The 22262-nt window shown below is 42.4% G+C and overlaps 2 protein-coding genes and 1 long non-coding RNA gene across 8 annotated transcripts in view; 2 read left to right on the top strand and 1 right to left on the bottom strand.

Moving 5' to 3' along the window:
- FERRY3 (FERRY endosomal RAB5 effector complex subunit 3) overlaps positions 1–22262 on the bottom strand; it is a 360837-nt gene that overhangs the window by 16426 nt on the left and 322149 nt on the right. For 2 of the 5 annotated variants that reach the window (XM_068190763.1, XM_068190764.1), the window contains exons 1-4: positions 4021–4132; positions 1998–2192; positions 1585–1730; positions 314–495 (exon numbers count right to left, since the gene is read on the bottom strand). The exons of 1 other annotated variant lie outside the window; for it this stretch is intronic. In XM_068190763.1, coding sequence (XP_068046864.1) covers positions 314–495; positions 1585–1730; positions 1998–2175 — 506 coding nt within the window. In that variant the 5' untranslated portion in view covers positions 2176–2192; positions 4021–4132. Of the gene's footprint in view, positions 1–313; positions 496–1584; positions 1731–1997; positions 2193–3853; positions 3973–4020; positions 4133–22262 lie in introns of those variants that run through there. 2 more of the 5 variants (XR_010999288.1, XM_068190765.1) reach the window with 2 other exon arrangements.
- On the top strand, positions 390–3841 carry LOC137474315 (uncharacterized). The gene is made up of 3 exons (XR_010999290.1): positions 390–473; positions 1729–1792; positions 3422–3841. It is a non-coding gene; the product is annotated as an uncharacterized lncRNA (long non-coding RNA).
- Positions 4072–10006, top strand: RAD51AP1 (RAD51 associated protein 1). Of its 2 annotated transcripts, XR_010999289.1 has the most exons (9): positions 4072–4199; positions 5940–5989; positions 6242–6368; positions 7018–7127; positions 7462–7536; positions 7958–8107; positions 8743–8889; positions 9418–9579; positions 9745–9879. XR_010999289.1 is itself a non-coding variant. In XM_068190773.1 (8 exons), the coding sequence occupies exons 1-8, from the start codon at positions 4180–4182 to the stop codon at positions 9870–9872; spliced, it is 807 nt and encodes a 268-aa protein (XP_068046874.1). In that variant the 5' UTR covers positions 4083–4179; the 3' UTR covers positions 9873–10006. The 2 variants fall into 2 exon arrangements, 1 of the variants encoding a protein (XP_068046874.1); XM_068190773.1 differs by lacking the exon at positions 9418–9579 and having other exon boundaries at positions 4083–4199; positions 9745–10006.

Genomic DNA, 22262 nt, shown 5'->3' with positions numbered 1-22262 from the left:
TCCAACCTGGCCTTGGACACCTCTAGAGATGGGGCAGCCACAACTTCACTGGGCAACCTGTGCCAGGGCCTCACCACATCCTGAGTAAAGAACTTTTTTCTAATATCCAATCTAAATTTTCACTCTTTCAGTCTGAAGCCATTCCCCCTTGCCTGATTTCTAAATACTCTTGTGCCAGCCAAGTGTTGTCTGACTTTGGGTTTACACAGACAAATACAAGCTACTCACGTTGTCCTATGAGTTTACACAGCCAGTGGCGTGTACCCCTATTGAATTAGAGAAAGGAAAACCTAAATAATAAAAAAAGTAATACCTCTCACGTAGCTTTTTCAGTTCCACATCCCTTTCACTTATTAATTCTGAAATGCTAACAAAATAATTGTGTTCCAGGTTTAACAGCATTTCAGAAGCTGGAGAATGGATCAGATCATGATAAACATCTGCAAAATCTTCATCCCAGCTGGTTTCTTCAGGTTTGGCATGTTCTAATGTTGTCTAAAGGAAATGTAAGAGATTTTAAAGGATAAGATACCTCTTAGAACATATAAAGATCCTCATAATGGTGGGGTAAAACCATGGGAGCCCACACACAGCTTGTACCATACATAAATTATCTTCCCTAATTTAATCTTTTTGCATTCTACTTTAGCTTTCCATTTTCTCCTCCCCCATTCTTTCTCTTTCAAAGTAACTAAAGTCAGAATCATTAAGGCTTGGACTACAGTAAGGAATTACCAATTTTCACACAACACCAGCTCGGAAAGAACAGCAATATCCACAATAATATTTGCACCTGATGAATTTTAGATAAAGCCCAGAACACCAGCTGTGCAAACAAAAATGCTTTGCTAGTAAGGATGACTAACTGCTGATGTCACTAAGAATTCCATCAACAACACTGATTTAAGAAAAGCTATTTTTATTGAACAAAGAACGGCCCAAGAACACCAGTTTTGCAAACTTTTAATGGATTTTTTCACATTTTTCTATATTTCACGGAAAGCAAATTCAATTCCTATAAACTTTTCTTCAAATACTGCAGGTTTGTCATTAATTTTTTTCTTTTCACTAGGACTCCTCCAGTTCTTTTGCACTCCACTACTTTTAAGATGCCATGTGAAACTGGAGACATTATTCCAACTAAAGCCTCATCCTTCCTAAATAATATGAACCCACAAAATGAACTGAAAAGTCTCTCTCAACTATACTTTCTCCTTCTAGCCTTAATTGCTGCTATTGAGATTTAGGATAAGAGTGTCACTTCATTACCTCTTGCTTTAATTCTAAGCCACTATGAACCTTATGCCTACTTTTTGTTTGAGTATCAACAGTTAAATGAACAAACTGTTTGCCTCTCAGTTTTCTATTTTTTACTCTATTAAATTCAAGAAAAACCTGACTAAGAACTTGTAGGATGAAGACTTGATGCTCACTTTCAGACAAAAAGAAAAAACTGCAAGAATCGCAGTGAATTTTAGTGTAATATTTCATCCTCACAACTATGATTGTGCACACACACACACACACACACACACACATCCACAAAGCAAGCCTTGAATATTAACTTTCCAGCCTTAACCTTACCTCTTTATAAGCTTTAGCCCAAGTATCTGCCAGCTGGTTGATGTCTACTTTTCCTGCTTTCACTGCTTCCAGAGCCACTTCAGCTTCTCTGTCATAATCTTTTATAGTTTCCTCTTCTACAAATTTACTAAGAGATTGCTTCAGGTCTATTACAACAAGAAGAAAATGATCCATCAACAGAACACATCAGTAATCACCCAGGAAACCTGTAAGTAAAGTTTTTTCATCTGAAAATCTCTTCCTTGCTAGCACTTGCTAGCACTGACAGTAATTTTCTCTGATGTTTTGCCGTTTAAAAACCAATTTTGTAAACACTGTTCCAGTAAAACACTGTTCTTTTGGTTTCTTAGAGCAAGCTGTAAGATCCTTGTGGACAAGGATACATGAGATTAATTTAAGAAATCAATTCATACCATTTTCTATAAAGCACGGCAGGTTGTGCAGAACTATCAGACGTCCATGCAAGTGACTGATATTCTCTTGCACAGGGAATTTGAGAGGCACGGTAAGCACCAAACGTTCATTTCCAGCACTGAATTTGTACACATAGTCTCTCTCTCTAGTTAAAGTCTTTCCTTTATTACGCTTCATCCTTTTGAGTTTGTTTCCTGCAATAGAAATTAAAGCAACAAGAATTACATTTCTGTAAACTCAGAAGTAAAAAATGGTAATGAAAAGCCATGGCTTTGCTAATAATTAACAGCCAAAAATACTTAACCCCCCCAAATTTTCATAGATACTCAGTTTTGACTTCCAAATACATGCATCTGGAACTGAAGCATAAATACCAGTTTCCAAAATATCAAATGCTTCTAAAATGTATTTGAGTGTGTCAATATATAAATTTGGGTAATTGCTCTTAAAATTTACAGAGTAAATCTCCTGACTTAAGAGCAGAAGCAGGGCAGATAGGAATCCTGATAAACAGAAAATTAACTGAAACACCCTGACTTCTGTCATTGATGCCTCAAAAGCTGAAATCCTACAGAGTGCATAGAGATTTTATTTCCTCCTTTCTGCAGGTGCAAGGCCTGGGGAGTGAGGGGGAGCAGATGTTTGCAACAATTTTTAGAAAGAGCTGATTTTGTCTTTCCTGTAACCTGTTTTAAAAATAAGCCAAAAGAGATGAAAGGGGACTGTGTAGAATGAAAATACAGGCTGTGAAAAACGCCAATCACTTGTTTTGAAACTTCAGAAGTTTAATAGTAATAAAACAGCTATTAAAATATTAATAAGAGTTAGAGCAATAAGAATTTGGACAATCAGAGTTAGGACAATAAAGGACAATAAAAAGCAAAGAATTACTGACGTCCGGGTGTCTGGCAGTCTGCCATAGAAACACACCTCGCTAACAAAGGATTAACCCTTAAAAGCAATAGCCTGTTGCATATTCATATATCTCATACATGATGCAAACATTCTTTTCAAACAAAGGATGTCCTCTGCTTAATTTCTGCCCCCTCCCCCATCATCTTGTAAATCAATTTCTTTGGCTCCTATAAGTCTGGAAGAAGTTTGAATAGTCTGGATAAGGAGGCAATAATTCTTCTCTTGAGTTTTGGTGTCTTGTTGCTGTTGTCTGTAGGCAAAGAATTTCTTGGTTATCTTATCCATTTCTTGAGCTAAAAAAAGTATCTTACATCACATAGTTTCTATTTAATATTATGCTATAGCCTAAAAAGTTTATTTACCACACTACTTAAAAGAGATTAATACAGCATAACTTTCCAACAAAACACAGGTAGTATTCATTTTAATATTTGCGAGAAGCCAATAATATAATATGCATTTATAACACAGGCTGAGATAACTGTGCTGGTATTTTTACCCTTCACAGGGCTGCTCTGCTCATTCACATCCCTCTGTTTTGAACATCATCTGCAAACCTGGACACAGCTTCAGCCGAACCCTCCCCAGTGCTAAAAACCCACACCCCGAGGAGAAGGAAAAACACTAAAAATAAAACATTATACAGCAGAATTCAGGGGTTTGGGGTTGGTTTGTTTGTTTGTTTTTGGTGGGGTGGGTTTGTCTGTGAACAAACATATGTGTTAGACACGAAACAAGTCAGTCTCCAAACCAAACATCACAGAACAACCAATACTGATGCGAGGCGGTGTCCCGGCCTCTCTGGAAGCGGGATTCAAAGGGAGATCCTGGGAAACACACACCCGACCACGCTCTTTCTGCTGCTCCCCGATGCAGCGAGGAGGTGGGAGGAAGCTGATAGAGAGGGAGCGGGAGACAAACGCCCTGTTCCAAACAGGACGTGAAATCGCAGGCTCAAAGCCGGCAGGACACGGCCTGCGGGAGCCCAGCCGCTCCCTCCCCGCCGCGGGGAGCTCCCGGCGTCCGCACTCCCTCCGCTGGAAGCGGCAGCGCCCGCGGGCACCGCGAGCCTCCCGGCCGTGCCCAGCCCGGCCCGTCGCGGCTCACCTGGCTCCGGGCGGGCAGCCGCGGGTTGAGCGGGCCGCGGGGCAGGGGAGCCGCGATGTTCCGCCTACCCGCTCTCGTCAGCGCAGCTGCGCGTCCGCAGCCGCACATTCGCCGCTGCGCCTGCGGCGAGCGCGCCCGGCGGCGCCGGCGGCGGCGGGGATGGCGCGGCCGGCCAGGAGGTGCGTGTGCTGGGGCTGAGGGACGAGGGCCTCCCCCGATCCCCTCAGGGCCTCTGCGGGATTCTAGCGTGGCCTGGCCCTTCCCCTTCCAGCGGAGCGGTCGTGATCAGTATCACAGGGCCGTGTTGGAGGCCGGGCATTAGTGGTGTCCCCTGGGGTTCTCGTAGAATGGTTTGGGTTGGAAGGGACCTTAAAAACCATTCAGTTCCAACCCCCTGCCACGGGCTATTCTAGGTTGCTCCAAGCTTCACCCAGCTTGGCCTTGGACACTTTTAGGGATGGGGTTACCACAGCTTTTCTCGGCAACCTGTGCCAGGGGCCTCAACACCCTCACAGGGAACAATTTATTCCATATACCCCATCTAAATCTCCTCTCTGTCAGTGTGAAGCCATTCCCTCTTGTCCTGTCACTCCAGGCCCTTGTCCAGAGTCTCTCTCCATCTTTCCTGTGGGCTCCCTTCAGGCACTGCAAGGCCACAGTGAGGTCACCCCAAAGCCTTCTCCTCTCCAGGCTGAACAATCACAGTTCCCTCAGCCTTTCCTCCCAGCAGAGCTGCTCCATCCCTCTGATCCCCTTGGTGTCCCTGCTCTGGCTCCAGCAGCTCCCTGTCCTTCCTGTGCTGGTCCCAAGGCTGGATGCAGCCCTGCAGGGGGGGGATAATGCTGGGCTCAGTGTTGTTTAAATTGCTCATCCATGATTTGGATGAAGGGTCTGATGTCCTCTCAGCAGTTCACAGATGATACAAGCCGAGGGGATTGGCTGATACCCCGGAGTGCTGTGCAGCCCTTCAGAGGAACCTGGACAGCTTGCAGAGATGGGCAGAGAAGTGTCTAAAATTCAACAAAGGCAAGTGCAGTATTCTGCACATGGAAAGGAATAGCCTCATGCACCAGCACAGGCTGAGGGCGATGTGCTGGCCAGCAGCTCTGCTGAGAAGGATCTGGGGGTCCTGGTGGACAACATGCTGTCCATGAGCCAGCAGTGCCCTGGGGGCCAGGAAGGCAAATGTTGTTCTGGGGTGCACTGGGAAGAGCATTGCCAGCAGGTCAGGGAGTGATCCTGCCCCTCTGCCCAGCCCTGCAAGGCACATCTGGAGCAGGGCCCAGGCTCTGCTCTGGGGGCCCAGCAATGGCACCAGAGGAATGGGAAGGGACTGATCCCAGGAGGTTCCACCCGGGCAGGAGGCAGAACTTCTTCCCTGGGCAGTGACTGGGGACTGAACAGATTGTCCAGAGAGGGTGTTGAGTCTTTAAAAAAAAAATCTACAAGCTATTCCTAATAAGCCATTGTGTACAGTTTCACTGGTTATAGATTTATCTCCGCTCTCTGTGCCCAGGGACGGGACCCAGGGCACAGCTGGAGCTTTGCCAGGGGAGGGTTAGGGTGGATATAAGGAAAAGGTTCTTCACCCAGAGGGTGGTGGAGCACTGGAACAGGGAATGGTCAGAGCCCCAAGGCTGCCAGAGCTCCAGGAGTGTTGGGACAATGCTCTCAGGGATGCACAGGGTAGAACTGTTGGGGTGTCCTGAGCAGGGCCAGGAGCTGGACTAGATGAGCCTTGTGAGTTCCTTCCAACTCATGGATAATCCATGATTCCGTGATTCTGTCCGCCTGAACATGCATTACTTTTTTTCCTTGTAAAACATGATCTACCCAAAAGTGTTACCAAATCGAGATGCTCAGTCAGAAAGGATTGATAGTGTTTCTTTTTTGTTTTTTGTTGGTTTTTTTTGCCACAGGAACAAGAAAGTTGTTGATTATTCTCAGTTTGGGGATTTGGAAGATGATGGTAAGTGGGATCTTCTTGTACATCAAGAATTTGAAATCATTGCCTCTTACATAAAAGCATATGTAAAAGAGGATTTGTTGAATTTTAATTTTAAATACATTTAAGGATAGTGCAGTTATAGTTGCTGTGTTCTTTTAAAATAGGATTAATATCCAGAAAGTGTTATCTTGATATATTTTCAGTGTGCAATGAAAATTATGAAATTTAAGAATATAGGAAAACTCATGAGAGCTTGTTGCTGTTTTCCAACAGATGAAGACTTTGCACCTTCAAGCAAAAAATCCAGAACACAGCTCAAGGAATCAAAGAAGGAGAAAAAAGAGAAGTCAAAAAAGCCCAAAGAAGTGACTCCGTCACAGACACAGACCCTTAGTAAGAGGTAAGAAATGTTGTGGTCAATTCTGTGTAAAACTGGATTTCAATATGAAGATTTGGGTTTGGTTTCTTTTCCCCTAGAGTTTTAAGCAGCTGAGAACAAACAACTAATACATGACTGTAATAAAGATTTTGAGCTGTATTTATGCATCTTCAAACTCTGAAAGTTCTGAGTTTCTTAGGGACTCCTAAACCAGAGAAATATAAAGACAAGTTTGATTCCTTCTAAAAGAACACATTTAAAGCATGATACAAAGTCAGTGTTAATGAAAAAGAGAAATATATTTTTTATTGGTCGAGTTGTGTTTAAATATTACATTTTGGTGTGGCATTTCAAGCAAAGGCAGACCCTTTTTTTTCCTATAGTAATGCCAGTTAATAGTTCATATATTTATATATATGTATATATATGCACACATACACTGGTTTACAATCATAATGCTTTAAAGTATAGAGTGCTTTAAAAGTTAGTGTGTGTTTTGTCTAAATAATTTCAAAATGTAATATTTGTAACAAAATATGCTATAAATATGTACAGAAATATTAATCTCTTCACAAGTGTCTGAATTTTAAAGAGTTCACTGAGCCAGAAATAGTTCTATAACACTCATGTAATTGTTTTATTATTTAACATGCTGACATTTTTTCTCCAGGTTATCCTTGGATGAGAAACTTTATAAAAGAGATTTGGAAGTTGCCTTAGCCTTATCTGTCAAAGAAAAATCTGCAAAACCCCAAGAAGTGCAAAATTCAGAAGAACAAGGTTACTTTACAGTTCCATGCAACACTCTTTATTTATATGCAGTGAATTTGAAGATAGGAATTTATCTTACACTGAAATAGATTGAAAATTACATTTTATTTCAAGATGTCATGACAAGAGAGAGTTTCTAAGTATTGTCTGTTTTCTTATGTTCGTGGGGTTTTTTTTCTGTGAGAGAAGTAACTCTTCCATAAGATTTTCCAAATATATACTTGGATTAGAGACAGATAAAAACTTCAGCTATTTTAATTTCTTGCTATGTTTACTTTTTATAATGTGGTTTTGTATAGTAATATTTCATATTTTTAATTTTTTGCCTTGGATCTTAAAACAGGTAAGAATATTGAACCAGAAAATACACAGAGGAGACCCCCTCTTTCCAATTGCAGTGTAGACAGTGAACTTTTAGGTAAGTTGTTCCCACCCTCTTTTCACAAAAAACATTTAAGTACCTTATCTCTTCTCTGTTTCCATTGGTTTCCTTTTATTGTTGATGTGGAAAAAAGGGCCTTTATCTTAAATAAAGGTTGAAGGATGTGTCAATTCTTTCTTTAAAAATTTGGTCCCAGTCTTAAAATGAGCTAACCTGGGGATTGGTGAATTTTTGGTCTTCTTTTTTGTTAGCCTGATTACAGGTAAATGTTGATAAATTTGACAATGAGAAAATAAAATGAGAAGCACATGAAAACAGGAGTCAGTGATATGTTTCTGAACAGTATAACTTCATATCACCAAAATGAATTCTGGGCACTCAAATACCAATTTATTTTAGAGGAAGAAAATAGATTTACTGTGAATTTGAGCTGATTAAATCACTTTCTATTTTGTAGGTCTCAATCAGGTTACGGATGATGATGCACCTGAGGGTGATGGGAGGCAAAAGACAGCAGCAACCAAAGTTCCAGCACATCACAAGTCACTGGTGGTTGACAGTGATGACAGAGACCATGATCCCGATTCTGAGGCAGAGTCTGTACCCAGTAAGTTCTTCTCCACTCTCCTTAGATGGGCTTTGCATGTGATGCCTTACATTTAGTTTGGATTTTTAGTGAAATTTGTGCTGTTTTGACTGCATTTTCCCTTACTCTCCCCTTACTGAAGCATTATCCCCTCATACTCATGACATCTCATTTGTACTTTCACATTAAATTTACACACTTGAGCTTATTCACTTCCAAACCAGCAAAATGTCCCTGCTGCTCTGCATTTGTATGTCAGGAGAAATTCCTTCTGCCCTCCTTGTCCTGGAAAGTTTTATCTCTTTAAAGATCCTCTGTTCATTTTCCCAGATGTTTTCTGAGGTTTGTGTCAAAACAGTGACTCTGGAGTAGTATCAGGTGTTGGAACTTTCACTGTTGGCTTTGTTTAAGCTTATTTTTAAAATCAAGTAGCCTCTCTTCTTTCCTTCCTGTGACTGTCATCTTTTGGAAGAGCAAGCTGCATCCATGTGTCTGTCATTCCCTAACAGGCAAGGTGTCTGTGTAAATATTTACTGCTTCAAGATGGGACAGTCTAGTACCATGCTCATCATTTCTCCTGTGCAGTAGTCCGTCATCTTAAATGATGATTTCTCTGCTAAAGAGCATCTTTCTGAAGTATTTTTTTTCCATCCCAGCATCACCTATAGTTTCTCCTTCCTGGATAATGGAACACAACTCTGAGCCAAGGCAGAAGGTGATGTCCAGTCCCTTGGAAGCAGCTGGGAGGCCTCTTCATGCCTCAAGTCCTGTCACAGACAAAAAGCCTAAATGGACACCACCAGGTACGGGTGAGGCTGCAGCTATAGACACATACATGAGTTGACTTAAGCTTTTAACAATCTCTCGTAAAAGCAAACAAAAAATAAACCATTCCAGAAAAATTCCTGCCCTTTATGTACATTTTATAGAGATTTTCTTTGGACGGATTTAAAACAAAAAAGAAAGGAAGAAAAGCTATATCTATGTTTTATTTGCAGCATTATCCTTAACTGCTTTATCTGCACAGGGCTTACAAAATGTTTTCCAAACTGTGGATCGGATCAGACCTTAATCAAAAGATCCTTTCATGTCCATTTTTCTCTTATTTAGAGCTTTCTTTATTTCTGGTATGTACAAAATTATTATCTGTTCTAAATAAAGAATATTTTAAAATGCTGGAGTATTTTAGCTGCTCTAATAAAGCAAATGCTTAAAAGCTTTATTTTCTCAAGGTGTTTGAGCATGCTGCTGCTGACTCCTGATTCTTTGATTTTTCTTCATATTTGCTCTTCTTTTCTGTATGTGGTTCTGTTTGGCTCCTTTCTCTCAAGTCCATGTTTCCCCATTGGAGTTGTGTTCAGTATTTCTCTGTGGAGTGCCTGAAAATGCCCAGGACACTGGGAACAGTTGCCCAGTGTGGCTGCAGTGTGTGGCTGGGTAATTAACCTGTGCACCTTTCCTGCTGCACTGGCTCCCAGAGGGAGGAATCCCTGGTGAGTGATTTCCATGTGCCTCTGTGGTTTGGACCTTCTTGCACTCTCTTCAGAATGCTTCTTTTGTCCCGCTAGGAAAACTATTAGAAGACAACAGTCATCTGATCCTTTTTCCCCCTTTAAACTTCTGATACCTTTTTTTTTTTGTATTAAAATCATCTCCAGCTCCATCAGGAAGCAGTAATGCCTCTGCGAAATGTGTTCCTGTTAAGTCACCTACTCACTGCCTAAGACTTGGCCTCTCCAGACTGGCAAGAGTCAAACCTCTCCATCCCAGTGCTACCAGCAGTTAAATGGTCAGTGACAAAGTGCCACACAGAGGAAAAGACTGTGGAAAGGGTTTTGCTGATAAACAGAGGGTGGGCAGCATCCTGGAATCATCCATTTTGGAGGACTCTTATTACAGGTGTGTCTGATGTTAGGATGAGTTTTTATTCTGCAAATTGCTAGGCATCTTCTAAGTGCTAATGAATACTGATGTTGTTTAATCAAAGTGACATCTGGCCACCAGCTTTTTGATGTATTACATTCAGAGATGTTGGTTTGTGATAATTTTAATTCTTTAATACCTAAAGTCTTGGCATTAACATAGTCTAGACAGCACCGCGGCAGTATGATGATAGGGAAATGTTTTTAGAATGTTGTATTTAAAAAAAAAAACTAAAATAAAATACTTTATAAAGTCTAACTATATTCCTTGAATGTATTAATTTTGAAGGTCACTTTAAATGTTGGTTGCAGTCTGGCAGATATTTTTGCCTGTGTATACTCTTACTGGCAGTCAGCAGCATTAGTCAGGCTCAGACAAGGAGGAATTTCCTTGATGCTCCTGGGGCTTCATTGAGGATCGTGATACCATGCTAAGGTAGGGATTCTGTAAAGCAGTGAAGTGATTGCTACTGATTAATGAAACTGAGCTTTTACTAATCCACAGTGTCAGTAATTTCCTATCCAAGCCTATTGATTACAGGGGATGGCAGCAGATCCATTTCTCCATGTATTACTCATGACTCAGGGAATTGCATTAACAAAGGAATGTAATAGAATCATGGAACGGCTGGGGTTGAAAGGGACCTTAAAGATCATCCAGTTCCAAACCCCACCATGGGCAGGGACACCTCCCACTATTGCAGGTTCCTCAGAGCCTCATCCAGCCTGGTCTTGGACACTGCCAGGGGTGGGGCAGCCACAGCTTCTCTGGGCAACCTGTGCCAGGGGCCTCAACACCCTCACAGGGAACAATTTATTCCATATACCCCATCTAAACCTACCCTCTGTCAGTGGGAAGCCATTCCCCCTTGTCCTGTCACTCCAGGCCCTTGTCAAGACTCTCCATCTTTCCTGTGGGCTCCCCTCAGGCACTGCAAGGCCACACTGAGGTCACCCCAGAGCCTTCTCCTCTCCAGGCTGAACAATCCCAGTTCCCTCAGCCTTTCCTCCCAGCAGAGCTGCTCCATCCCTCTGATCCCCTTGGTGTCCCTGCTCTGGCTCCAGCAGCTCCCTGTCCTTCCTGTGCTGGTCCCAGGGCTGGATGCAGCCCTGCAGGGAAGGGGGTCTCAGCAGAGCGGGGCAGAGGGGCAGAATCCCCCCTGCCCTGCTGCCCTGGGGCTCTGGGTGCAGCCCAGCACAGGGGGGTTCTGGGTTGGGGCAGGGCCAGCTCTCCCCACAGCACCCCCAAGTCCTTCTGCCAGGGCTGCTCCCTCTGCTCATCCCCAGCCTGGATTGATCCCAGGGGCTGTTCTGACCCAGGTGCAGCACCAGCACTTGGTCCTGTTAAACACTCTGAGATTCCCTATTCTGGAGCCTGTCCAGGTCCCTCTGGATGACATCTCCTCCTTCAGGTGTAATCCATGCCATTGCAAAGCCTTCTGTTAATGGGTTCACTGATTCCTTGCTGATAGGTTGTTTGTTTGCTCCTGATGCATTATCAATCAGGTTATCATAAGGCAAAGATCACTGCTACAGCTTCCATTATTTCTGAAGAAAACAGAATTTAGTTTTGATTCAGAACCTCTTAAGTGTGTGATTATTTCCTTCTGTAATTCAAAAGGTCCAAAACCTTAATTTCCCAGGTCTGTATTGGTTATTCTCAAATATTCTGTTAATATGAAAAGATGTATCTTAATGCTTATTCAGAGATATGGGATTTAAGAGGGGAAACAAATACTTTCCCATTATTTTTCTTATAGAAACAAAAATGCCCAGATGCCATTTCCTGAGATCGTTGCATCAGGAATTCCATAAACTGCTCTTTAATTTTCAGCAGAGGGGTTGGGTGTAATTTGCTCTGAGCAGATAGATTTTTTCTGCCTTTCATGTCAGATCACTTTTGTTGTCCCAACTTTCGTTAACCCAACAGACTCGAAGTGTATCAGTGCAAACCACAAAGATGAAAACAGGATGTTACCACTTCTGGTGACCGTCTGAACAAAACCCTGCTCTTTGCATTTAAAACACTTCGTCCTGCTGCTTACAAAGAATTTCTGTTCTGTCTCCACTCAGGTGTGACATTGTTCTCTTGAGAACCAGCCAAAAAGCTGTGATGAAAAAAAACCTTTTTTGGGTTGAGGCTGTTTCTGCTGTGCTGAACCTGTCTTCACAACCCCAATATTTATAACACTTGTGTACATTTAAATGAAGACTTGGACCATGAGTTTTTCCTGTACATTTGGGATATTAAAAAACTGAAATTTCTTTTTCTTGCGTTTTGTAGTTTCCCTCATTGTTTGGTTTTTTTAAAAATTGTTTTTGAATGTAGCTCAAAATTTAAAGGTTAGTTTTTTCTAGCATCAGCTGAATAAGAGCATGGAAGGACTTAACTGGCCTTGAGTGTAAAAGAGTCTACAGGGTCCTTAGTGTATTAAAGCTCTGTTTAATGCTCAGGCATCTCAATTCCTTCACCAAATTCTTTTTCATACTGACAGCCCTTGGGGACATTTACAGTACTCCAATGTACAAAGAAATCATGAGAAATAGAACTGATTGAAACCCAGATGATATTTATCTGCTTGGTGATAGACCATCTTGTAGAGCCAAAGATGACAGATTCTCTTTCTGTTTGCCTCCTTGAACAGATGAGAGATTTGTTACGCTTTTTTTTTTACTTCCAGTAAATCTGTGTAAGTCTTGCTTTCATTTTATTATCTTTGCAGGATTCATTAAGCTGAAGGTTCTAAAGAGTTATAATCAGGCAGTTCTTTCAGAAATACCTTGTGAACCCCATCCCAACATAAAGGTTAGTAGATAGGTGATATTTTTTAGAATGTTAAAAGTCTGTAACTATGTAGGAAGTCAACATTAGAGGGCATAATAACATCAAGTTACCATTCCAGTGCAGTGGAGCTCTGTGGCTATCACTTGTATTTGCAAAGTATTTGCATGTCAGAGGGTCAGATGACAAGTGTGAGCAAAATATCAAGAAGAGAAAAACAAAAAGGAATTTAATAAGCCTTAACCATCTTAACTTTTGTGAAGTATTAACAACACAGCCTCACTCTAATACATTTTCACAGATCAGTGACTTGTAATTCTTGCATTATTTAATTCAGTTATAAGCTTTAACATACAGTTCTTCAGATGTTTGCAATAATTTTTCTCGAGCATAAGTTAGCCCCTCCCTGGGTAAAAGTCATGTTGATGCATTTTGTGAGTGGGGTTCACAGCTGATTCTGAGTCTCTGTCACAATTTCATAAGGAACAGAGTTGCCTGTAAGTCAAAAATGTAAGAATGGGCAAATCTTACTCAGCCCTGCAAGGCACATCTGGAGCGCTGTGTCCAGCTCTGGGCTCCTCAGCACAGCAGGGCCATGGAGCTCCTGGAGCGGGGCCAGCAGAGGCTGCAGAGATGATTTAGGGCCTGGAGCATCTCTGGCAGGGAAAGGCTGAGGGAGCTGGGGCTGTCCAGCCTCGAGAGGAGCCCCAGCTGAGAGGGGCCCTCAGCCCTGGGTGTCCCTGTCTGCAGGGAGGGCTCCGAGCAGGGCCCAGGCTCTGCTCTGGGGGCCCAGCAGTGGCACCAGAGGAACGGGCAGGGACTGATCCCAGGAGGTTCCACCTGGGCAGGAGGCAGAACTTCTGTCCTGGGCAGTGACTGAGGACTGAATATTGTCCAGAGAGGGTGTGGAATCTTCTTCACTGAGAATATTCCAGAACCATCTGGACATAATCCTGTGCCCTGTGCTCAGGGATGGCCCAGCTGGAACAGGGAGGTGGGACAAGATGATGCACTGGTCCCTTCCAGCCTTATAGTTTTTTCTGGGATTCCTTGATCTTCCCCAGCATATCTAAGTCAGGAAAAGGGATGCATTCAGGACAAAGTTAGGAGAACTGCATTGGCCCCAGAAGACAGAGGCATAAATGGAACTCCCCAGGAACTTAGAATGCTATGGTGCTTCCCTGTATTGAAAATACACAGCAACTGGCCAGTTTTCAGGAAAAATTTATTCACAGAAAGGGTGATTGGACATTGCAGTGGGCTGTACAAGAAGGTGGTGGAGTCACTGTCCCTGTGAGGGTAGTGAAGCACAGGTTGCCCAGAGCAGCTGTGGCTGCCCCATTCCTGGCAGTGTCCAAGGCCAGACTGGACGAGGCTCTGAGCAAGCTGGGATAGTGAAAGGTGTCCCTGCCCATGGCCGGGGAGTGGAACTGGATGGGCTTTAAGGATCCTTCCAACCCCAGCCATTCCATGATTCTATGATTCTTTGAGTATTATGATGAACCTGCTGTGTCCTCACACACATGGATACAGAGTTTTAATACGCACCACCATCCTCACAGGGAAGAATTTCTTCATAATATGCAATCTGATCCTCCTCTCTCAATTTTAAGCCTTTTCCCCATGTCCTGTCACTCCATGCCCTTGTAAATAATCTCTGAGAACATCTAGAAGTCCTGCAGTGATTTTGGGTAGAACTAAATTCCCTTGTAAAAAATGTTCCCTTTGGCTGTGTTCACATGGCTGTGGAGATGTAACCATGAAGCTACTGCCAGGTTTTGGGAAGGCAGGCCAGCTGTTTTGCTTGAGAGACAGACCATTAACTGAAACTCTTTTAAGCTCATTTTCCTGCCACGTGGATGGGTTCTGGTGCTCCTACCCATTCCACCTGCACTTCCACCTGCACAAAACTTGTTCTAGGAAGGCTGAATCTTGCCCATAATTCAAAGGCAGATGAGATATATTTACTGAGAGTTGGCTGCAGTTGGGCTACCTGCAGAGGAACTGCAAATGTGAAGAGCTGCCAAAGATCCTGGGAACAGTCAAACCAGCAAGAGAGATATATAGCACTGAATAGTTTGGAAGTGATCATTTTAGGAAGAATCATGGCCAGAAGGAGATGTGTTTTCCACCTCTGATTTGGGTGGGGGGTTGTGTATGGGGAAAAGTCTGATTCTCCTCATCCATCACCTTTGTTCCCTGTACCTTCATTACCCCAGTGAGGTTGCAATAATAAGTGAAAATGGAGAAGACATTCCCTACTGAGCTATATCCCCTTTGGAGCTTGTCTGAGATCAGCTCCTCTTTCCCCTTTCCTCTTTTGCTTTGATTCATCTTTCTTGCCAAAGAAATTTGGAGGCAGATTTTTCCAGCTGCTCCCAAAAGAGTGGGGAAGTGTGTTATTGAAGTTGATGGGAAGCATTCTGTCCTCCACACATCACAGCCTGTTCCTAAGTGGGAACACTGCCTAACTCCCAAATTTTCATCCATATCATTCCTGAAATATGTTACCCAGTGCAAACTGCCAGTAGCTCCTCTATACACTCTTCATTTCTTCTGTGCAAAGGAAAAAATCGATTTATGAGCAAATTCTGCATTTGTTAACATGTGATATGATTTATTACTGTCCTGATGATTACATTAGTTTGCACTCTGTAGCTGAACATACAGGGAGGTCTTATAAAGGGTGTAAAGTGAGTGTTGTTATGCAAAGAGTGAGACAAGGCTGTGGTAACACTCCTGAAAAAACAGGGCTGGTATGGTGAGAGTGACACTGCAATATCTCTGTCACAGAATTGTTTAGATTTTAAGGCACTGCTTGAGATCCTCTAATTCTAATTATTCTTTGTACAGTAATGTGTATGAAACAGTTCTCCTTTGAAATCTCCCTAATATGTGAGAATTTATAATGCACATTAGCAGAGTACTATTAAAATATTTTCTACAAATAATAGGAGAGCTCTTTTAATAAATACATATTTCTCCTGAAACACCACTGGGGGAGGATTTCTAATAAATTCCTCCTCCCCAAAGAGAAAGTGAGGCAAAATATATACTTGAAATCTACTATTTAATTTAGGACAGCAATACACATGTGCCAGGCATGGACTTTTTGGTCCTTTTATCGTCAATATATTGAGAATACTGTATTAAAATTCAGTGTATGTAGATACTGAAATAGATACCTAAAGAGTGAGTTCTGTGAGGAGTGGCTGGGAGTGTTCAGCCTGGAGAAAAGGAGGCCAAGCACGTTGTTCAAGACATGTCTGAGTACACAGCATGACATCATGTGTGCAGACAGCAGCCTGAAGCCTGAATCCCAGGGGTTTCCAGTGCTCTCCACTGCCTGGGAGTGGGAAGAAGTGGACAGCAGTGAGTCACTGCACCAGGCATGCACCTGCATTCCTGATATGCCCAAGTGCCTGCAGAACTCCTGAAAACTGGCTTTTGGTGTGTGCAGCTAAATGTAGACATCTTGCAAGAGCTAAAAGTAGATTACAGCAGAAGGCCGTCCAGCCTGCCTAAACAAAATCCCTGGGCTTCATATTCAGCAAGAAGATAGAACCATCCAAAACACTCAGAGCAGGTCTAGAAGAAAAGGTAGGCACAGGGAAGTCCTGGGAAGTTGCATCCTGTCTTTGCATATTTCCATGTAATCAATAGATCTGTTTTTAATTTTGTCTAAAAACCTATGGATAGTACTGTCCTTACATTGTTTTTTTAGTAGGAGCCCTGTAATTGCAGTTGTGATGACTGAGGTTATAAGTGAAGTGAGGTTTGCAGAGAGAAGTGATTTCTTTCATGAGCCCAATTCAAAATGTTGGGAAGCCACAGACTTACTTCTTTTTTTAGTTGTTGGTACTGTTTGTGCTGTTTGGTTGATTTTTTTCCTTTTTCTGGTAACAATTAAGCAGTTCACTTACAGAGCCAAAGTTCATTCCTGTATTTATCCACTTGTTCTGATTACATTTGTCATTTGCCTTTTGTATTAAATGGTTCACTGGCACTGTCATGTAAATAGAAAGTTTTTCTCTGGTTTTCCTCCTGTGGGGAAAAGCTGAGGGAATTGGGATTGTTCAGCCTGGAGAAGAGAAGGCTTTGAGGTGACCTCATTGTTGTGGCCTTGCAGTGCCTCAAGGGAACCCACAGGAAAGAAGGAGAGAGACTCTTGACAAGGGCCTGAAGTGACGCGACAAGGGGGAATGGCTTCACACTGACAGAGAGCAGGTTTAGATTGGATATTGGGAAAAAAATTGTTCCCTGTGAGGGTGCTGAGGCCCTGGCACAGGGTGCCCAGAGAAGCTGTGGCTGCCCCTGGATCCCTGGCAGTGTCCAAGGCCAGGTTGGACGGGGCTCTGAACAAGCTGGGATAGTGGGAGGTGTCCCTGCCCATGGCGGGGGGGTGGAACCGGATGATCTTTAAGGTCCCTTCCAATCCAGGCCAATATATGATGCCATGATTAAAAAAGAAAAGCTGATTTAAAGATCTCTTTTATCTTTTTTTTTTTTTAATTCCTAACCTACTATGGCTTTATTGTTTCAAGGCTGACATTGCTCCTCTGTTTTTAAAACATTTTTCTTTCACTTTAGTAAGATTTGTGTCTGCATTTTTTCTGCATTTTTAAAATATGAATTTTTATATTCTCACAAGAAAAGTAAAGAAAATAAGGAATTGAGACTAAGCATTAGATATTTCCCCATGGAGTCTGTCAGGAATACTTGAATAAAAGACCGCCGAGGTCTGTTCCTTTAATATTCCAAGCTGAGGCTGCTCCAGCTGCAGGCATTTTGCTGATGGAATATCTAAGGGGTCCCTAGAGGATTAGGGTGTAAACAGAGACAGGACTACCTAGAAATGCTCATTCCAAGATTGTCAAGAGTTCTGAGTGCTAAGAGGGAGCTGTGAGTGTGGTGCTCAGGGGCACTGCTGGGATTCTCAATAACACTGGGAATTCCCTTGGATTTACCCTCATTAGACAGTTCATGTTCAGAGCAGGTGAGCTAAAGCTGCAGCTGTGTCTTTGAAAACGAATTAAAAAACAGAAGGAAGGAAAGCAAAGCAAATGAGGCACCCCATGGGATGGGTTTGCAATGCTGCTGAGCCTAATTGACAAACATGTTGTGCTGGTGTAAAGTCCTCAAAGATTTCACAGAGCGTCAGCTTCCCAGTTCAGCTCGGTTTGGTTTGTGTCATTGCTGGGGAACATGGAAAAACAACCTGGGGCTTGATTCCAGCCAGCTCACCCTAAAAATCATCAATCAGCCCAAGCTTTTATTCACAGAGGGGCACAGGTTGGATCAGATTAACTCTAGTGTCAGGTTTAAATCACAAAGAGAACAATTTAATGGAGACTGATATAAAACATGGAGCTTTGTCATTATGGGAAAAGCAAGAAAGGAGCAGTGAGAACTGCTGTGATTTCAGCTTCTTCAGTAACTCTTGTTTACAAGTGAGAAGACATAAAAGAGTCCAGCCTAAGGTAATCATGGTTGGCATTTTTTTAATTGTTTGATGTACAAATGTTTCTATTAGGTTGTGACATACCTGTTGTGAGGGACTGAAAATAAACAGATAGAAGATAGTTCAGTCCATCTGAACTATCTTCTGTACCATCTGTCAGCAATTCCATATGATATTTTTACTGCATTAACCACTATTTCAATTTCTTTGGAGAAGTATAATTAGGATGTGTGATTCTTGAGACTATCCTGTGCAGAGCCTCAGTGATTCTTGTGGGTCCCTTCTAGCTCAGGATACTCTATGAATCTATGATTTTATGATGGCAATTTTTAATGAAAGCAGTATCATTAGTATTGCTGCAAAAATAAGAAATTAACATTTTTAAATTACAGGGGTATTTCACAGGTTTCTGCATAAATAGTAAGCAATTAGTTAATTTCTAGAATCTCTGAGTACCTAGAGTTCTGCAAAAGACTTCAGATTGACCTTTAGGTTTAAGTGAAAGGCTTTGTGGTATATTGAAAGTATATGTGTATTGTAGACAGCTGGTCTATTTTTTATTTTAGAGAAAAAAAAAATATTGCTCTATAGAAACACAGTGAGTTGCATTACTCTGAATTCAAAAGTCCTACATTATTTTTTGAAGTGTGTTTCTAAGTTTAAAACTGACACATGATGCTTTTGTTTAAAGTGACTTTCTAGAGAAAAATCACTGAGAGATCACTGTACCTCACTCATTGCTGAGGTACTGATTTCATACAGTGTAACCCCTCTGAAGTGATGAGGTTGGGAAATGATTTCCCTGGTTTTCCTCCTCAGAGGACATTATTTAGGAAACATATCTGAATATACAGGTGAATATGTGATGTCAGTAGGATTTGGGGAGATATTTAGTAACTGTAATTATGAACTACACAAGGACTGAGAGACCTTTGTTCTCCTGGATTAGCCTCCAGCTTCCACTTCAGGCAGCCCAGGGACAACACAGGCGCTCCCCACATTTCACCTGCAAATGGGTAGAAATAGATGGAGCTCTTTCTTGAAGGAAAGTTCTTGCAAAGCTTTCAGAGCTTGACAAGCAAGCCAAAAATCCTTTTCCGTCATGATCTTACCAGGCCCAGCACATGGCCGGTGGGGCCAGTGAGGGGATTGTCCCACTCTGCTCTGGGCTGGGTTGGCCTCACATTGAATATTGTGTGTGTATTTTTGGGTGCTACAATATAAGAAAGATCTAAAGCTGTTAGAGGGTATCCAAAGGAGGGACAGGGAGATGGTGAAGCCATACAAGGAGCAGCTGAGGGCACTTGGTGCGTTCAGCTGGAGAAGAGCAGACTGAGGTCAGAGCTCACAGCAGTTCTGCAGCCTCCTCACGAGGGGAAGAGGAGGGGCAGGCCCTGATCTCTGCTCTGTGTGACCAGGGACAGGACCCAGGGCACGGCTGGAGCTGTGTCAGGGGAGGGTTAGGGTGGATATCAGAAAAGGTTCTTTCCCCCAGAGGGTGTCAGGCACTGCCCAGGCTCCCCAGAGAATGGTCACAGCCCCAAGGCTGCCAGAGCTCCAGGAGTGCTTGGACAATGCTCTCAGGGATGCACAGGGTGGGATTGTTGGAGTATCTGTGTAGAGCCAGGAGCTGGACTGGATGATCCTTGTGGGTCCCTTCCAACTCAGGATATTCTACGATATTTTTGCCTATCAAACTTTGGGGTTTCTTTTTCCTCCCTATGGCTTTTCAACATATCCAGACCTACATTTCATCTGTGCACCCCACTTGATTTAAATCAGTTTATCTGGTTCATGTCCAATTTGTGCTTCTCATGTGATTCCTCTTCAGTTTGTGAGTCCAGGAATAGCCATATTTTCTGTTCTTGGAATAGTCCTGAGAACAGATTGATGCATTAGAAAAATCAGTTGGAGCACTGATTTCTGGGCTGTCATTTCTTTGCCCAGTCTGTTTTCTAGAAATGATAATGTTGCTGAGGTCCTTTGGGCTTTATACAGTCAGAGAGCTGTTTGGAAAATCCCCATGTCCCTAAATTCTATTTGAATTCAGTCAAGGACACTTACTCAGATGTTGGGAATTTTCTCAAAAGGTTCTGGCAATGATATCCTTAGCAACACAGCGCCTTAATTCCCTCCTATGTAAAATTGCATTCATGATTCTTACCCAGCTTTTTAGCACATTTAGAACAAGCAGCATTGTCATTTTTTTCTTGTTTGCTAGGAGAAAGAGCAGATCTTAAGTATGATAGGAATTGATAATAAACTTTAAAGAGCCAATTTACTAGCAACTAACTTAAACGCTATCATATCACTAAACTAACTTGACGCTATCATATCCCAAGCTTTTGCACTCTTCTGTGGAAGAAACATTCTAAAGAAGCCAGAGCCCATGACTGGCTTTTCTATCTCTATCAGCCTTGGACTGATTGGTTCATCTGGTGGGTTCTTTGCCCAAGTAAATGTATGCAAAACCTTAAATCATCCATTCCCTTTGCACTGGTTTTGCAAAAGGCAGAAAGCATACTTCCTGTGCTTTATTAGAACAAATAGAGCAGGAGTGGTTTAAGAAGTTTTCTGTCAACACCACTAATTTTGGGAATTTTGTATTCATCCTCCCTGGTTCAGCCTGCAGTGGCAGCATTGCACATTCCCTGTGGCACTGCTCAAGCCTGCATGGATGCCACAGCACAGCACTGAGACAGCTCAGTTCATTGTTCCTCTGTGCTTTTTGCCCTCATTCAGATCAGGAATGAAGTGCAGTAGTAGCAGAGTAAATGCTATATAGAGTAGAATTAATCTAATCTAATTCTAAGGATGTAAAAGTTTGGGATATCTTGTCTACATTATTGGAACAGGCTCCTTCTCAAGACAAGCCAGTAAAAAGACAGGGATGCTTCCACAGGGAAATTTGTTTACCTTGAATGTTTAGCTAAGATGGAATGAATCCTCTTCCTACTCCATGATGCAGGGGATTTTCTTTGTAGGGAAAGCTCTTTAATTTCCTTTACCACTAATGCTATTCTACTTCACAGAGATGTTGCCAAACAGAAATTTGGTAAAGATATTATCTGTGTGATGATCACAGGCAGTGATCACATCCATAAGGAATTTATGTGCTATTGCACTTAGCTCCTTTAACTAAATGTCTTTATGAAGTGGGTAATTAAAAAAAAAATAGTTACAAAGATAAAGCTTTCCTTCAAACTTAAAAAAACTGCTTTAAATTTATAGCTGAAGCATTTTATGTACTGCTTTTTACTTCATTGTAGCATGACTGAAACTTAGTAAGAATCCTGGTGAGTTTGTCTTGCTTTGAGAATATTGTTGAGAAATGGAGGGGAAAACTGTATTCAATGCCTTATGTCATCAAAAATTAGTTGGTCCTCTTCAGATAATACAAAAGAATGACCCTGAAGGTTGTTTTTATTCCTGCATGCCTTATCACAGCAATTTGAATATGCTTGCAATAATGTAATAAAATAAAGAGGAGAGAAAACATTGCAAAGAAAGGAAATAAAGAAAATAGAGGATGTTCTTCTAAATGAGGGATGGTTAAAACATGGGCAGATCTGTATTTCACTCCTTTCTGTGGAGGCTATCCTGGGACTGCTAATGGAGAGAGACTCTTGACAAGGGCCTGGAGTGACAGGACAGGGGGAAATTGATTCCCACTGAGGGTTTAGGTGGGATTTTGGGAAGAAATTCTTTGCTGTGAGGGTGATGAGGCCCTGGCACAGGTTGCCCAGAAAGCTGTGGGTGCCCCATCTCTGGCAGGATGGCCCCATCAAGGCCAGGCTGGATGGGGCTCTGAGCAACCTGGGATAGTGGGAGGAGTGCTTGCCCATAGCGGGGGGGGTGGAAGAAGATGATAATTTTAAGGTCCCTTCCAACCCCAGCCGTTCTAGAACTCTGTGATCTGCATGCCTCCCCTGCTGGCAGGACAGCCTGAGTGGTTATTTGGTGAGAAAATAAGAAGTTTCTTTTGCACGTGAGGTTTATAATACTGGGGAG

This window comes from Anomalospiza imberbis, chromosome 5, assembly GCF_031753505.1.
Source record: "Anomalospiza imberbis isolate Cuckoo-Finch-1a 21T00152 chromosome 5, ASM3175350v1, whole genome shotgun sequence".
Classification (NCBI taxonomy): domain Eukaryota; kingdom Metazoa; phylum Chordata; class Aves; order Passeriformes; family Viduidae; genus Anomalospiza; species Anomalospiza imberbis.
The sequence above is the reverse complement of the archived record's forward strand: the minus strand, read 5'-3'. Positions and strand labels throughout refer to the sequence as shown.

Bases quoted from the DNA above. Each gene is read 5' to 3' on its own strand.
- RAD51AP1 (XM_068190773.1), top strand. From the start codon at position 4,180: ATGGCGCGGCCGGCCAGGAG. The intron at 7,128-7,461 runs GTTACTTTACAG...ATCTTAAAACAG, and splicing joins GCAAAATTCAGAAGAACAAG to GTAAGAATATTGAACCAGAA. The intron at 7,537-7,957 runs GTAAGTTGTTCC...TCTATTTTGTAG, and splicing joins TGTAGACAGTGAACTTTTAG to GTCTCAATCAGGTTACGGAT.